At 39.3% G+C, this 17,893-nt stretch overlaps 1 protein-coding gene across 5 annotated transcripts in view; it reads left to right on the top strand.

Moving 5' to 3' along the window:
* The window catches only part of runx1t1 (RUNX1 translocation partner 1), a 69,590-nt gene extending 55,073 nt beyond the window's left edge, over nt 1-14,517 (top strand). For 2 of the 5 annotated variants that reach the window (XM_023960155.1, XM_023960153.1), the window contains exons 6-12: nt 2,034-2,296; nt 3,576-3,673; nt 4,439-4,507; nt 4,963-5,158; nt 5,414-5,482; nt 9,149-9,339; nt 9,695-14,517. In XM_023960155.1, the coding sequence (XP_023815923.1) occupies nt 2,034-2,296; nt 3,576-3,673; nt 4,439-4,507; nt 4,963-5,158; nt 5,414-5,482; nt 9,149-9,339; nt 9,695-10,045 (1,237 nt within the window). In that variant the 3' untranslated portion in view covers nt 10,046-14,517. The remainder of the gene's footprint in view (nt 1-2,033; nt 2,297-3,575; nt 3,674-4,438; nt 4,508-4,962; nt 5,159-5,413; nt 5,483-9,148; nt 9,340-9,694) is intronic. The other 3 variants (XM_023960154.1, XM_023960157.1, XM_023960156.1) reach the window with 3 other exon arrangements.
* Nucleotides 14,518-17,893: the final 3,376 nt, after the last annotated feature.

Raw genomic sequence — 17,893 nt, 5'->3', positions numbered from 1 at the left:
ATTTGAGAAGCGTGGCTGTTTTATTATGCATTTTGCCACAAGTTCCAAGTAAACATTGTCTTCTGAAATATTCCCTTTGGAATCTACAGATTTGAATGCAAGCATGAGGGGAAAAGAAAATGCACTTTTTTTTTCTTTCTTTTTTTTCTTTTTTTTACTTGCTGAAGGCCAAAAATGCTGATGTGAGATAAGTAATTCTCACCTTTTTCCTCCCTGGGCATAGAAAAAGGCGGACCTTTCAGGGCTTGTTTGCAGGCCGTCTGGTGATAGGGGAGAGAGGGGAGTGGGCTTAAGGGAACATTCGTGTGAATGTGGGAAAGAAAACACAGTGAGTGGAAAACTATGTTAGCATTCATATTCAGTGAGAAATTGCTGTGTGTGTGTGTGTGTGCGTGCGTGCATGTGTGTGTGTGCACCTGAGGAAGATGTGCTGATAACACATACCGATGAGACTCCAGCACCAATATGGCTGGCTAAGCACCTCCTGTTTCTGCTTACCTTTGCTCTGTTCTCACGCTTAACACGGTCTGTCAGATTATTGGAATTTCAATAGATGCTTTTAATTACAGGCTACAATCTGCTTCTATTAAATTCAAATTCCCAATTTAAAAAAAAAACAGAGATTGCACGTAAAGTAAGATGGCTGGAACACACTCTGTGTTAAATTTTAGCTACAGTTACAACTGTAAAACATTTTCCCTCTGTTTTGGGATATTTTTGTGCAAAATTTGCATTCAGATTCTTCTTTTCAAACATTTCAATAGGTCAGTCAAAACAGACTGAATCAAAGTTTATAAATGTAAACATTTGTTTGGTTTGGTTTTATTTTTGAAAAAGTCATCAATGTACCAAAACAATAAATCATTTCATTTCAAAATATTTAATCACCTCTTTGTTTCTACAGTCTTTTTTTGGAAAATATATTTAAATGTTTGCTTGAGAAAACATCATTTTTTAATATGTTTTGCATGAATAAAATGCAGCTTAAAATAATGCAAAGGGTTAATATTTTGATGATTTTTGTTCTACAAAAGGGGAAACTCTCTGAGGGGGTGATGTTTGCTCTTTTCTGCACGTTGGTGTGAAAGTCTGTTGCTGAGGGAGTTCCTCAGGGCCTCTGCGGTGGATTTCAGGGACTGGGTGGTGTCAAGGCAGCAGCCCAGGACAGAACCGGCTCTCGTTATTATCTGCCCATCACATACGGACTACAGTTGTTGAAAAGCTTTAATTTCTAGTTATTTCATACGTCTGTGATTAAATTCAAATGATTGTATCTTAAATCATTAGATCCAAGAATCAGCATTTTCTGATGTCCTCCAGTTTTGGCCTGAAAGCTCAGGATTTTAACAGGATTGGTAAATGTGTGCATGGAAATTGGCTCCACGCCTCAGTTAACTTCAGAAGCTGTCGTCAGTCCGTTTCTATGGTGGCTGTGAATCGCTGGGCATTTGTTTACTAGAACCTGCAGATGAAAACATTGTTGCTGCAGGAAAGCCGGGGGTGAGAGGAGGAGGAGGGTGGCTGGAATGAGCCGAGGGAGACACGGAGATGGACGAATGGAAGAGTGGAGCATATGGAGAGCTGCGGATGAGCATTAGGAGCCCATAAAAACAGCTCATTAGGAAGTTCAATCTGTTCATTGGAGTGGGAGAGATGGTTTGAAAAAAAAAAAGAGGTAAAAGCAGCAGAGAGTGGAAACTAGGGGGAAACGAAAGGAAGTGGGGAAGGCTTGCAAGTTTGAACTGGGAAGACGCACACACACACACACAAGTCTGTACAGACATGTGTGCGCGCCCGTGTGCACGCCAACACCTGGCCACATTTATCTTCGAAAGCAGGCCAACAAAAATCCACCTGATCTCGATGAAACTGCTCGTCTGAGTCTGCACGCGTGTCTGTGGGAGCCAACTGCGCTTGTGCAGAACGTACCTGTGGTCAAAGAGAATCGCCCAAAGGATTCCAGAAAAACTGCCTTTTAGTATCTGGTGTCATGTTCTGACGACTCAAAAAGGGATCTTTGTGTGTCCCAACAGAACCAAAGAGAACGGCTTTGAGCGAGACGGCACCCTGCACCCTGATGTCCACCCCAGCAAACGGCCGTGCACCATTAGCCCCGCCCAGCGCTTCAGCCCTTCCAATGGCATCTCCTACCAACCCAACGGGTTGCCCCACCCAGGCCCACTGCCTCCGCAGCACTACAGGCTAGACGACATGGCCATCGCCCATCACTACCGGGACACGTACCGACACCCTGCCTCAAATCACAGAGAGATCCGGGAGAGAGCTCGGCCCATTGGTGAGAACATTTCTAGATTTAGTATTTGTTTGTCTGCATCCACAAAAACATGGCAGTTTTGGAAACACTTAAGAAGATAGATAAAGGTTTAAAAATGCATCAGGTCTTTCCACACTCCATTAGGTTGTTAGCTGTATACAACATCAGGGAAAACACGGGGGAGGTCCCATCATGGTTTGGGACATTAATAGATTTGCCACTCCAACTTGAGGGACACATGAGACTTGACTTGTTAACCAATTAACTTAAATCTTGAAGAATAGGATGATTTCTTTCTTTCTTTTTTTTCTTGTAATCCTTTTTTTACCCATGTCTCTGATATTTCTAGGCAACAACTAGGTTTATTTAATCTTTTCTTGTTGTGCTGCATTTATAGTAGCACAGAAACAGCACGTCTTTCATTGAATTGTTATTTTTAAAATACTATTAAGACTTTTCTAAACAAGATGTTAACTTTACCGAGAGACTTAAAAGAGCTAAGATTAGATTTCCAGAAAACAATATTGGGTAATCAGAAATTTCACACCTAACTTATATAAAGACAGGTGTTCACCACTTTTAAATGGTGAGCTTTGGATAGAGTTGCGTTTTTTAAGAAAGACAAAAGCTGAAATTGTTTTGAAAGATGAAAATGTCCTTAAAGCAGCAAAACCTGCTTTCAATTTGCATGTACATTAAAATCAGGAACGATTTAATGTCAGGAACATCTTGACAGGAACGAGTCAAGATGATAGTTTTTTAGCCAAATATTGAATTTATGTGGCGCAAGTTTTGTTTTTGTCAACACTAAAAAGGGTCATTTCGAAATGAATCCTTGTCAATTTTAGTCAAATTTAGCCTCGTAAATGACTGTTTGAGTAAAAAGTAACAAGAAGCATCAGTACAAACGAAAGCTGAGGAGCTGAGAGATGCCCATTCCTGCACATCCTTCCATGAAAGCATCCACCTTTCTTTCCCCACAGGAGAGGCTGTGGTTAAACTGTAACGACGACCGTCACTGTTCTAAATATAGAGGAGACATTTACCATGTCTCATCCTCTGATAAATGTTTACTGGACTAAAAGTTCATCCATTCACCCTGAGGGGGCGAGAGACATATGGAAAGTGAGGGCGGGGAGGAGGAACAGAAATGGATGGAGAAGGGTGGTGGTGGTGGGTACCACATGACATGAAAAGAAGATGAAAAGCTCAGCAGAGGATGATGGATACTGACTTTTCTTTTTGTTATCTACGTGACTTTTCATCTGTCTATCACCCCCCACCCCCCTTCGTTCTGCAGGAATGCATGCAGGAAGCAGACAGGAGGAAGTGATTGACCACAGGCTGACAGACAGAGAGTGGGCAGAGGAGTGGAAGCACCTTGACCATGTAAGAAAAGTAATAACATTTTTATTATTATCCCCTACAGTCGTTTTTTTTTATGTTTAATCATTCTATAAATGTTTCATACCAGATACGTTTTTAAGTTTGTTAAAGATCCACTCTGATAAAAATAATTAAAATGTTGTTGTTGCATTTTTTTCACATGATGGAGGACAAATATAAAGAAAATGAATCTTAAAAGTATTTCTTTATTCAAAATCATTGTGAATCAGGAGCAGACGAAAAAATGCAGTTTGAAATAAAAACGTCCTCCTTCTCTGCTCCATTCTCATGCATCAACTCGTAGACAAAGAAATCCCCATGCATCTTTGTTTTTAATTAAGACGACAATATTGCTCGCCATTTTGGTCGCTCCGATAACATTAGGTTGGGGGTGTGAGCGGCTGTAAATTTGTGCGAAAACATGGAAACAGATGGATGACGGGAGGTAGGGGCAGGCTTACTCTGTGCCAATAAACCCGCCCACAACTCAGAGGCAAATGTCTACTGAAACTATGTCCTAGAAAATGACAGTTTTTATTTATATTTTGGCTAAATATATAATTATAGTTAAATTGTAATTTAAGGACGACTTGGAATGCTTTTAAAATAGATCAAAAAGTGATCAGAGTGGGTCTTTAAAGATGACTCAAACAGATTTTCTTGTTATTTCCTGACAAATAACCCAACATTTCCTCTAGACTTAGCTAGTGTGCAGCACCTTCAATACATTCTGTCCATCTTTTCTCCATTTTACTTAACAATTATGGATTTGTTTAGGACGAACATGAAATTGTACGGAACGGGAAACCTGTTTTGACTGATCAAATTCGCTTAAAGACCCCTTCAGTGAGTGTTTGTACACTTTAATTTATGAAATAAGTAGTTACAACTGGAATATAGAGTAATACTGACAGATTTTTACTCTTCTAGTACATGCAACTCTGTGCTAACTCTGTTTCTAAAAATGTTTGTCTAATTCCTGCTTTACGTCAGTTTTGTTAGATGGTTCACAATGTTTGGAATAGTAGATAAGGTTTTGTGATGTTGTCATGAATTCATATTTGAATGTGAAAATGAAAAACTGAAATAAAAAACAGAATTTATGGCTACAGATAGACATTTCAGTTGCCTGTCTTCATTATGTGCATCTGTCCGCAAGCCACCTAAATAGATTTCATGCTAAGATAAGGGGGCAAATGTGTTCAGGACCTCCCCCCACCTTTACCCTTATTGCATTTACTTTATGGGATTCATCTTTTCTGCATGAACTCAGCACGGCATGTGTCTCCGTTGTCATTCAGTTGCTGAACTGCATCATGGACATGGTGGAGAAGACGAGGCGCTCGCTGACGGTGCTGCGGCGGTGCCAGGAGGCCGACCGCGAGGAGCTCAACTACTGGATCCGACGATACAGCGACGCCGAGGAGCTGAAGAAGGGGGCTGCTGGTGGGCAGTCCAGGCAGCAGAGTCCCGCAGCGCAGGAAAACACAACATCAGGTAGAGATGCATCCAGCCATCATGAAACACTGGCAGTACAAGTTGAATGTATGAGAGTCCCAAGAAAAGGCAGATAGTCTACTCTGAAAACATCAGACCTCAAACTTTGTTAAGGAATGTGGGAGGAACAAACAAGCCTGTCTGAAACACGCCCAGACTTTGGGGAAAAATCTCAGAGAGACCTAAAATAATCTTCATGCATATTTTGCTTGGTAATCGTCAGTACCGTAACTGGATATTTGTGACTTCCTTCAGAAATTCACAGGGAGCTGCTACATCGACCGGTGTCTGGCTATGTCCCTGAAGAAATCTGGAAGAAAGCTGGTGAGCTACCCAAACGTCCATATTTATAATTTATACTTTTCAATTGAATTTATTGTTTCTCAAATTTCCTCAAAGACAAATTATGACTTTTAAAAATCAAGACTACTGTTGTTGTTGATCACCTTTCGGCTTATCCCGCTTGGGGTTGCCACAGCGAATCATCTTTCGCTGATTCACACAGGTGGTTTGGCAGAGAGTTTTAACACCTGATGCCCTTCCTAACACAACCTTGTATTTACTCACTGCTGTTTTAATGCTCATATTTTTGCTCCAAAACAACCTTTAATTTGAAACAGGAATCTGCGGCTGCTTGTTGTGTGAGATAATAACCATTCAAAGTTAAAGTCTCATTAGCTGTCACACACTTGGGTGTGTGATATTTGTTCTCCGCATTTGACTCAACCCCTGGGTGAGTCACATTCAGGAAGCAACAAGCAGGGAGGCATTGGGTCCCATTTTTAGATTCTTTGGGATGACTTGGCTGTGGATTTGAACTCCCTTCCAGTCCCAGGACAGACACTCTACCACAAGGCTACTGAGTTTAGCTTGATTGCCTTAAAAAAACATTTCTTACTCTATTTCTTTTCAAGGATTCCTCAAAATGTGTATGTTAAAGAGAATATAGTGAATTTGTCTTGAATATTGATAGGGTTTAGCAAATGTTCCATGTTTGTCATGTTCCATGACATATGAGCAACAAAACAGCAAGAACTGGTTATGTGGACTCGACGTTGACTCGAGTTGCCCATTTTGTATTTACCTCCACGCGACAAAGTATATCAACATTTCAAAGGCGTTGCAGAAAAGAAGTGCTATCTTTGCTTGGGCAAGTGGGCTGCGCGAGATACTCAGAACTAGTAATATGCATTTAAATTGAATTGAGACGTACCATCAAGACTGTGTCCACTCTCCAGCGCTCTTCTTTCCCTCATCAGCTTTGATCGATCTTCCATCTGAAGCGTTTGGAGTCTAATCACAATTCTATGCACCGAGGTTCAACTCTCTCAGCAACACAGCAATCATTCTTTATCTGTGAGCAGATAAACTATCATAGTGTCTTTACAAAAGCCGGTTGATTATAAAAAACAAACAAAAAAAAGTTTTTTCGTGTTAGAAAAATGCTTAAAGGCTGTGCCATTCAGCCACTGTATGTACATTCACATATTTCTATAGTCATGTTTTGGTTATATGTAAAGATTCGTGGAATGAGAAAAGTTGTGGTCTTCACGTGAATTTTTTACAGATGTATCACAAATGAATCATGTTAAAACCACAGATGAAGTATGGAAACACCATGCAAAGAACACATAAATCAACGCCAAAGCTCACAAAAATATTGCATGTGAACTACATAAAATACACGTAAACAGCGTAATTCTTAACCAGCCAAAATTTTTGGACAGCTCAAAACCGCATTCACATAAAGACGCGTCAGCTGAAACCTTGATGGATATCTGTGGACATTGACGAAAGGCGAACGCGAGGAACGCGTGAATTACTTATGGCACGCATATATCACGAAAGACCAAAGTTTCTAACATGGAAATTGCGCAAAATGTACGTAGTGGCTTTGTGACACGGCCTTCAATACAGCACAGTTTTTCCCAATGCTTTTTATGTTTTTAAGTACTTCTATTTTATAGAAGTACTATTTAAGTACTTCTATTTTTTACTTCTTCCTAATCCTTTTGCCTAAAGTCACTCAGGAGAGACACAATAATTGTGACCGCAGAAGGATTGCAAAATTTTTAACTCACAGAAATGCAGCCATGAACACATCTGTATGACATGGGCAGAATGTTTACAGTCTGTAATTCAAGCACTATGCACAGTGCCCTACTGCTTTTCCCCTTCACCTTAACCACACCAGCCTGCAGCAACACAATAGAGATGCATAATTTAAATGTAAATGGCCCAATTTGCGTACACAATTAGTCAAGTTAAAGGCTTGATGGGAGCAAACAAAAAGCTTTTACTTTGACAGTCAGTCAGATTTTCTCTGCTTAATACTCATATGTGGGGTTTGGTAAATCCAATAAACAAATACATATAGACTGTATAATTAATGACTGATGACATAAGATTTATTTTTTATTTTCAATAAATGGTTTGGGAAAAATTCTCTGATTCTTACATTTCTAAAAGTCCAGCAGAGTTGGTTTTTGGTTTATTGATCCACTGATAAAATGCTTCTCGAACATAAGGGAATACCTTATCTGTCGTGAGGTTTGTAAAACCCTAATCTCAATCCTAATCTGAAACAACATACAAAACCAAGAAGAAAACAGACAAGAATTTATGAAAAAATAGTTTTACTGAAGCAGTAACACAATTTTTGCTCGTTTTTTCTAAACTCCACAGACTCGACTTATAGACTTATCGATGAACTTTTTATTGAGCCCTGCAGACAGTTAGAGTTTGCGTCAGGTGTAAATAAAGACATAATTTCCTCTTAAATCTTAGCGGTCTTCTGCTCTGCGACATACATCCTGTTACAGAGCTGCTAAACTTGTAAAATGCTAAATGTTTTTTCTCCCATAATCATGGGTATAAATACATTTTAACCTGTTTGTGCTCATCTCTAAAATCCTGACTTATTCTCTTGATCTGGGAACAAAAACTGGTTAAGTTTGAGAAAATCTTTCTTTTTTTTTCTGAAATTCCGAATATAAAAATTGATTTGAATGTTGAATGTGTGCCATATTCTTTATAGAAACAAATACAAATGATGTTCTTGTTTATTTAAATCATTGTCTTTTTTGAAAAAAAGACAATAGGTTGAGATTATCTTTGTGCCAAATTGTTATTTAAATGCAAAAAAGCAGATTGACACTGACATTGTTTAACCAAGCAGTTTGTGTTTCAGGGAAAAACACAATTAAAGGTTTTATTTTAAAAAATGCAAATAGTGCAATTAAGTATGATACAGATTACATAATTAATCCTGGGTTTGTAATAACTCAACATTCAGTTGTGCTGAAAAAACAAACCCACTAATCATAAGTATGATATGGAAGAAGTGTGATAACATTTTACATTGAAGACTTTTCACACAATTTAAACAAATTTTACTACCTATATATAAACAGTATTTCCTCAAAAAGTGGACCCAAAGTTCAATAACTAACTCCAACCAACTGAAAACTGCTAATAGCTGGTAAACATGCATCCTGTGTATGTTGTGTAGTATTTCCTTGAAGTCCCACTCTGATTATCTTTTGATCTACTTTCAAAGCGTTTTCAAAGTGCATGATGCCGTTTTTAGCCGAAATCCAAATACCTGTGTGAGTGTTTAGGACATAGTCTCTGCAGAGCTGCAGTAGTTTATCAAATATTTGCCTCTGCGTTGTGAGCGGGACTGTTGGAGCCCCCCTTCCCCTCCCTTCTCCGAGCTCTGGAGCTTGTGGCCCTCCTACTGTATTTTCTACATCACAATACGCTCTTTTTCAAACACATTTTTTAACCATTTGGATAAAGACATACCGGTACTCTTAGCATTATTATTATTGTCTTCATATATTTTCTTAATGTTTAGGAAAATGCCAGAAGAACATGTGATTAACACCAAAATTATTGGTGTGGCTTTTTTTTGTGGCTTTTTGACCTGATGCAGACTAAAGATGATGGACTAGAGGACTGAGCTGTATTGTTTTCATGTATTTCCAGAAGAGGCAGTGAATGAAGTAAAGCGGCAGGCCATGTCGGAGCTGCAGAAAGCCGTGTCAGAGGCCGAGCGCAAAGCTCACGAGATTATCAGCAGCGAACGGGCTAAGATGGAGCGTACGGTTGCCGAGGCCAAGCGTCAGGCAGCCGAGGATGCGATCTCCATAATCAACCAGCAGGAGGATTCCAGTGAGGTAAGCCCACAAGCACATCACCTGAACTGTCTGTGGCTTTTTCTATGTGGAGTTTACATGTTCTCCTTGTGTGTGTGTGTGTGTGGGGGGGGGGGGGGGGGGGGGGGGGGGTTGTGGGTGAGGTTGACTGGAGATTCCAAAACTGCCCCCCAAGCTCCAAATGACCCCCATGATCCTGACAGAGATGCGTGGATGGTTATGGTCATTTGAAACCTCACATTAAACCGTTAAAATTACATTAACTGATAACTTTACATCAATGTTTCGTATAGATATATATATAGATATCCTAAATATTGGAGTAGAGGTGTCTGGTTCAGTGCATTGGTTGACTGTGCCTCCACCTGTCCCTCAGAGCTGTTGGAACTGTGGTCGTAAGGCCAGCGAGACGTGCAGCGGCTGCAACACGGCTCGCTACTGCGGCTCTTTTTGCCAGCACAAGGACTGGGAGAAGCATCACCACGTCTGCGGTCAGACCCTGCAGGCCCAGCAGCAGCAGCAGCAGCAGCAGCAGTCCAGCCAGCAGCAGCAGCAGCAGCAGCAGCAGTGTGTTCCAGGGTCAGAAACCCCTGCCCCCATAAGCTCCTCCGCCTGCACCCCCAGCAGTGGTACCGGGAGTCCAGCTGCGACTCCCCCTGCTGCGACCCCCCGCTCATCAACCCCCAGCACCCCGTCCTCCTCTGCCCTCGAGGGCACACCACGCTAAGAGATTTCCGTGCGGCGGCCGGCCCTTGTCCTCAAACAGCCTGACTGTGATCGAGATTCCAAAACAACAGAAAGAGACGGAGATGCTTCTGTCTGTCTTGCAGAGGAGTCAAGGAAGGAGGAAGATGAAATCCATAATCAGGTCATATTGACTTAACGTGACTTTAAGGAAACACAAAGATATTCTTTGTCTTGAATGAATGAATTTAAATATCAACACTCCTTTATTGATACACTTTGGCTATTCTTGCTGTCTGTTCGTCGTTGTACCTGTTGTTGTTAATGTCGTCATCTTAGCTTCTCTCATTTGCTAATGTAAATACGAAGAACTTGATCAAAGATGATCTGGAGCTCAAGACATCCCCATTTTCAAAAATGCTTTGATGTTTCATTCCCAAAATTTGGAAGCTGCTGCACCTGGAGTGCACAACAAGGCAGTGCAACATTACCAAGACATCTTAAGTCGGTGTTATGCTACGTTCACAACGGGCGTGTGTCGTGCGTTCAAGAACGCATTCTTAGCCTAAAGTTAGAAGAGGCTTGGTGCAAAATGTGAAAGCAATGCATATGTTGCAAATCTCGCTGCAGGCTTTTTTTTTTCCGATTACAATACACGAAAAACCACAAAGAATGCCTCCTACATAATCAATTTTCAAACGGTTGGCAATTCCATGAATGAAAAGGGATACCATCCATACGTCCCTACCAAATTCAAGTCCCTGATTGGTCAAAGTTCAACCTAGTTTAACCCTCAACATACGTCCAATGGCCATTTTGTACGTAGATCCCACAAACGGACGTAGAAACTTGCGTGAACGCAGGAGTTTTGAACGTGGAAACCTGAAAAGTGCATTACCATACACATGTCATTGAAAGTGGTTGCTTGAACACAGATTTCTGAGACCCGTGTGAACGTAGCATCAAGAACGATTAGGTAAAAGTACTTAATAGAAACAATGATAAAAAATACGTTTTCTGCCTGTGGAGGGGAGAGTTGCAATTCCGGCCCACAGACCGCCGTGAAACGAGCAGATGTGCAGCAGATTGCAGGCAGAGCCAGATGTTCAAGCAATGTTATTTCCTTCTCACTTGTAATGATAATCCAGGTCAGTGGGCTGGGAAATACGAATCCACCCCCACACCCTTACAAAAGGATGTAAAAAGGGGGAATAAATAGTCATGTATTCTTGGACAAAACTTTGCCAGTTTGTCCATTTCAAACAAACAGAAAGAGAGGGTAGTTGATGTCAAATTACCCATGAGCCACTGGAGCTGGTGCCCAATAAAGTGGAGGTTGGCTGATGCCCTCCTGTTTCATCTTTGAAAATACCCATTACTCTTGTTTTTCCTCCTTCCTGTATTTATCGGAGTGTTTAACACTTCTGTCCTGTGGTGTCACCAATGGTAACTTATTGTAAATGCATAGTAATTCAGTCACAACTCCAGTTCTTCAAAACTCTTTTTCTCTAGCGAGTGCAAAAAGAGATTAAAAAAAAGGAGTGTTATTTTTTTCCATGCTTCTTTTCTATTCTGTGCAAGTGATAGATTTCCTGTAGTTTGAAACTTTTCTTTCTCCCCATCCTCAAGAAAAAGACACAAGCTAAATCTCAGAGCTGCTACTTGACCCAGATTTTTTTCTGAGAACTAGCATGTTGCGTGGAATGCTAAATGTTTTGTACAAGAGACATCCATTAATGTATTTGCACTGTCATGGACGTTCTTTTGGCATGCCTCTTTTGCAGAACACTCGTGTTGTCGATACGGAGCCATAATTCATTGACTGTTTTTGTCTTTGGTAATGTTTTTTTGTTTGTTTTGTTAGGGCGTGGGGAAAATGTAAAGGCATAAAATCCATTTATTTTTTCTACTCCACGTGCTAAGCAGCCATATTGTCATATTGCTTTTCTTTTTGAATAGTTACAGACAGTGCATGCACATTTGAGCAACGTTTGTTAAATATTTGTTGTTTTTGAGGAAAAACTGCAAAACAACCAAAAAAAAGTTAAATTAAAAAAAAAGAGAAAAAAAACATTCTGACAAAGGAATTTTCCAAATGCAGAGGTGTAGACTCCCATTGACAGCTTTAACACAGCAAAAGCACCAGGTAACATAGTATTATTACAAGACTAAACACACCAAAAACAGCCAAAGACTGACACCAAGGACCAAAATCCAGACTTAAACAACTTTTTCAACAGAGGTTTGTCCACCTATTGTTTGTTTCACTGCATGTGATCTTATTTATTGCAAGTTTTAAAGCAGGTTTGAAAGCCTTTTCACACAGCCACTACGTACATTGTGCGCATTTTCTACGTATGAAATGTGCGACTTTCATGATACATGCGTGATTTACGTAATTCACAAGTGTTTCTTGCGTTCGTCAGTCGTCGATGTGCGCAGATGTTCGTAAAGGGTTTCGACCCACATCTCTTCGCATTAATTTGGTTTTGAGCTGTTCACTTCTTTTGGTCAGTTGAGAATTACGCCGTTCACGGCTATTTTATGTAGTTTGTGCACAATTATTACGTAAATCTTACGCAATTTTGCCTGATTTTTGTAAGACGCACACGCAGATTTGTGGCATTCCACGAAAGACCTTTTTACGCGTACCACCGATGTACAACTTTTATCTTGCGTATACAGCGCACACATCACGCTAAAATGATGTAATTGATGCACAAATGAAATGCATATAAACAGCGCAAAAAATCACTCAAGTTCTACATTCTATGTGCCCTTTGCGTGGTTTATTCGTACTTCTTCTGTGCTTTATCTGTGATTCATTCGTAATGCATCTGTGAAAATTTCACAGAGAGACCACAACTTCCTTCACTTTTTCCATGTATATTCACGTGTGACCAATTTTCATCCGTGCTATATGCGCAAAATGCACATAGTGTCTGTGTGTCACAGCCTTTAGTTTGCATTTTGAAAAAAAAAAGGCGTAAATCAAACATTTTGACCATTCAAAGCAGTGTCAGTTGGAGCAATAATACTTAATGAGACAGAATAGTTTAACAAACCATTTTTTTATTCCTTTTCTGCTCATTTTCCCACAAATTTGATCATTTATCAAAAAGATGGGATCATTGGTTTCCAACATCCAATTAAAACAACCTCTCTTTTGCAGAAATAGAGCACTTACTTCACACACACCTTGGTGCTACAAAGAAGCGCGTTACAAATAATTCTGACCTCAAAGAACAAGTGGTGGCCCGCACATATTTTGGGCTGTTGTTGCTTTTTCTTTTTTTTGTCTCCTTCCTTGTCAAAAATAAAACCCACTCAATATTACAAACAGTTAAAAAAAAAACTAAACAAAAGGTGTCTGACACCTTAAGATGTGACTTCTCAGAAGTTAACACCAACAAGGTTTAAAATTCACAATAAATAACATCTTTGTTATTTATTATCAGGGCAAAATCTGAGTAAAAGACAACAAAAGGTTATATTTCAGCTACTTTGTGTGTTTTTTCTTCCCTCTTCTATGTGTGTTTTGCCACAAACTCCTCTGTGGCAAACAAGTCTCACTCTACCTCTTACAGCACGATAAGAGCATCAGTCGCGGCGCTGAGACTGGTCTAGTCAAAACCAAATGGGCACAAGAGAACAGGAAATCAAGAAAAATAAAAACCCAAAGTCAAAGCTCATACAGCTGCAAAAACCATATCACTACTTGGTAACAATGCAGACCTCAGAAGAAATGAATAGAAATGAGAAAAAAAAGACATTTGCTACGTTCTTTATGCCTGTGGCATTTGAAAAAGAAAGGTTCTAATTTTAAATAAATTGTTCTCTACTCCTGTTTTGGGTAAAACAAAAAAAGAAACAAAAAAATCATTTTCTCCTTTTATCTTCCCTCTTTTCTCTTATTTTTTTCTCTGTTGTGAAGACATGCTAATCCGCTTGTCTCTCTGTCAGCCGGAGGATTTACTAAATTAAAAGCCTGTAAATTAAAATAAAGTGAAACTTAAAAAAAAATTAAAAAAAATAGGATTGAGGCATGCCTGGTTTTGAAAGTAGGAGGGGAACACTCGCAAAGTTTCTGCTTATTCGGAAACACCAGGAAGTTGGAGGGGCTTAAGGCCCAACAGTGCATAGCGTAGCATAAATATGGAGAAATGACCTAAGTTTTGAGGGTGGGAGGGGTTATGTTTTCCTTTTTTTTTAAAGAAAAATTTATTGTGAAGAAAAAAAAACTCAAATAATTTGAAGTTGTTGTGCAATATTTAATTGAAACAGGAAAACCACAGGTTAGTGGTAGACTGACACTAAGCGGTCTTTACTATCGCTTGGGGTCAGTGTCCTCTGGAGAGCTTTGCAGTCTACTATGTCAGAACTGTGGTTTCTTGTTGACCTTTTTCTTTTTTTCTTTTTTTGGGGCTGTAAACTATGGTCTGTCAGTCTGTGAAACTTTGCAGTATAATTCTGGTATTGTTGTTCTCTTACAGTGTAATAAATATGTTAATTGAAGCCCAGTGATGTGAGAGTGGTGTTTTTAATCCCAGATTAACAGGAGGTCAGGTTTGTACGACGTCATTAAACAAAAGTTCAATTGCGAGATTTAAAGTGGTAAATTTATGAGAGAAAAACTCGTAAATTTACGACATTAAAGTCGAAGTGTGCAAACAGTGCTGCAGCATGTGAACGCCGCGCAGCAGCAGAGCAGACAGACTAAACTTAGTAACGCTCCAAATGTTTGGAAGCTCATTTTTTTGATTTAGGATTTATTGGTAACGCTTTATTTTACAGTACAGTACTTACGGTGTACTTAGGTGGTATTTACATGGTCCTTATTGTGAAACTATTGGGTACTTTCAGGGTATTTACATGGTACTTTTTATGGAATTTAGTGGGTACTTACAAAGTACTTTTTTGTGTCTACTCAGTACTTACATGCTACTTACTGTGTATTTATGTGGTACTATTTGGTTCATACTCATGTGGTATATACTGGGTATTTATAATATACTGACTGGGCATTTACATGTTGTGCAAAGATGTCTTTTGTGGTACTTACCACATGTAAGAACAAGGTAAGTACAAATAAAGTACCTTGACCTTTAGGTCTGCACTCGTATGTTTCATGGTATTTACCATGAATTTACCACAGAAACTACCCCTTAAGTACAATGAAACTGAACTGTAAAAGAAAGTCAGCCCTATTTCCACTCAACTACTTGGTACTTTCAGTAGTAAATGCTGGGTAAGTTCACTTGAATATTACTTGGTACTTACCCTTAAGTACAATGAAACTGGACAGTAAAAGAAAGTCAGCTCTATTTCCACTCAGTGGTACTTTCAGTAGTAAATGCTGGGTTTGTTTTATGTATAGAATGGAATTTTTGGACTGATGTGTTACAAAATGTGAATGATTACATGTTTTTGACACATCAGACTTGAATAAATCATGATAATCTATCAATATTTTGATAAATCTAATTAAATCCAGTAAGACACGTGCGATTTGGCCCATTTTTCGGTGCGAAACGACACCCCTGTTTACTGAATGTTCAAACTTCATGTTGGGTTTGCTTCATTTTTTTCTGGATAAAATGTGGCTCCATTGCAAAGAATGACAGGTCTGGAGATCAAGCAGGATGGTGGGTTGTGTCACACCCAGACTTGTTTACTGCAGTTTTTTGCCTAACAGTGTTCTGAACTTTTTTTCTCATTTATGCTGCTGAAGTCAGCAGGGATCATAGCTGCTCAGCAGCTCGATGCACGGAACACTGAATTGGGTTTTCCCCCCGTGGACCTTTTTTGGAGCTATATTATCCATTTTCACCAGAAATCATTGAAGGTATAGGACAGCATGGTTGATTGTTGGTTGCTTTGTCGCCTCATAACTGGCCTCTCAGCAATGAGACAGAGCAGTATGGAATCATGTTTTTTTGTTTCCTATTAGTTTGCTGCATAGCTTGAAGTTATGATGTGAGGCAAAAGCACTGATAGATGTGTGTGTGAGTGTTGTTCTCTTGGTGTGTTTACATGTTAGGATTCTAGCTTGGGGTTTCACTAGTCATTTGTATGGGGAACGATCCTTCTTACAGCCTCAAAGCCGAGTTTTTCTATGTCATTTTGAAATGTTGGATGATGAAATTGGACTTTGGAAAGCTAGAATAATAATCTCCTAAAATAATTAAGTTTGTGCGGGGGCAGCATAAAGAAAACATAACTGTAATAGCATGAAACATTAAGGGAAAAATTAATGCTATGATATGAAAGCAGCTGATAACTATAGATTAGGTTAATAAGTCATTCCTTTATAAAAACTACAATTGAACGCTTTGTCATTTTTTTACAAAAATATTTTATTTTTACACATATTCCAAGTCACTGGGAATATGTTTAACTACCAGAAAAAAACATTTTTCCATCTCAGGCGTTAGTTTTCTTGCATTATTAATAATTATTTCATGTAGTTGCAGTCATTTTTGTATAGCGTTACAAACGCTACGGAAGCTCTCTACATTTGCACATTAATCAGATGTTTCTTCTAATAAAGTCATTATAAACAAGAGAAAAAGGCTGTTTTCATTTTCATTAAAAAAAATAGCTTAATTGAAAAATTGCAAGTAAAAACACGGACTATATCACAGTTCTTAATATTTTAGACAAAAGTCAACAAATGTTAAATTATTTCATTTTTTATTTTCAATAACAATATCTTTTTATTTTTAACACCGCTCTTTCTGTCACTTCATTAAAATGATAAAGAAAATGGTATTTGACATTTGATTTTCAAAAAGTTCTGTAGTAAATGTGTAGCAAAATTCAATAAGTGATTTCTCATTTTAAAATTAAAATGGATTTACAGAAATGCTTTTTCTTTTTCACAATGTAACTGCATCAATTGACTCAAAAATAAAATGAAAAATCAATCCATTTATTCAACTCATTCTGTGACATAATTAAAGCAATAAATGCAGAGAGGGGTTTGCATTTTCATTTTCCGCGAAAAAACTGTCGCATAATTCATTTCCAGACAGCATTTCTACGGGGGAGGCGGGGCGATGACGTCAGTGCTCACTCTTCTTCTTCTGGCACTACTGCGCGTATTTGGCGCTGGAAAAAGAGGGACAAAGCAAAAACAGAAGAGTGTGGACCAAGAGTTTGGGAAATTTAGTCAGAAGCTGGAAAGTTCAGCATGGAGAAATCTGTGCTCGAGCTGTTGAGGGAGGCTGGTTCATGTTCTACGTTGATTTATGTGTCCTTTGCGTGGTTTATTCATACTACTTCTCATTAAAAGAAACAAAGCCAATTTTTTTCCACTACTAAGATACTATGTTAGTATTTCTCTCATATTCACCAACGTTAAGAAGAAACATGTGTCATTGTATTCTCTGGATCTGTTAACGTTAAAGATGATGCCCCAGTGAGGTGTCGGGCTTAATAGCTGGATCTTTTGTTGCTCCGACCTTCGCCCAAATTAACCCACTAACTAAGCTTGATCCCTGAAAGATCTGAGTGACGCTTCCACAGCTGGAATCAGCGGCTTTTCTTCATGAAACCACAAAGCAGGCCGTCAGTTCTGGAAGCGTTTTCTTTTCATGACCCAGACTCTTTCTTATCTTCGTATTGAACCACTTTGGAGCTGATAGAGCTCAGGGATGATTTGGGATATTCCTGCCACATTCTCCCACATAGAGTTCATTGGGACCGGGCCTCTTTTCTTCGTCTCCCCAACTCATCTTCCTCCTGCTCGGCCCGCCTTAGCTGTAGCTCTCTCTTATCAAGCCAGGCAGACGCAGACAGTGACTTGAATTAGGCGCTAGTTGGAGGTGGCGGGTGGTGGGGGGAGTTGCTGCTTGGAGCTGATAACAATACAAAATGGATTTTCTCAAAC

The sequence above is a fragment of the Oryzias latipes genome, chromosome 11 (genome assembly GCF_002234675.1).
Source record: "Oryzias latipes chromosome 11, ASM223467v1".
In the NCBI taxonomy this organism is placed as follows: Eukaryota; Metazoa; Chordata; class Actinopteri; order Beloniformes; family Adrianichthyidae; genus Oryzias; species Oryzias latipes.
The sequence above is the reverse complement of the archived record's forward strand: the minus strand, read 5'-3'. Positions and strand labels throughout refer to the sequence as shown.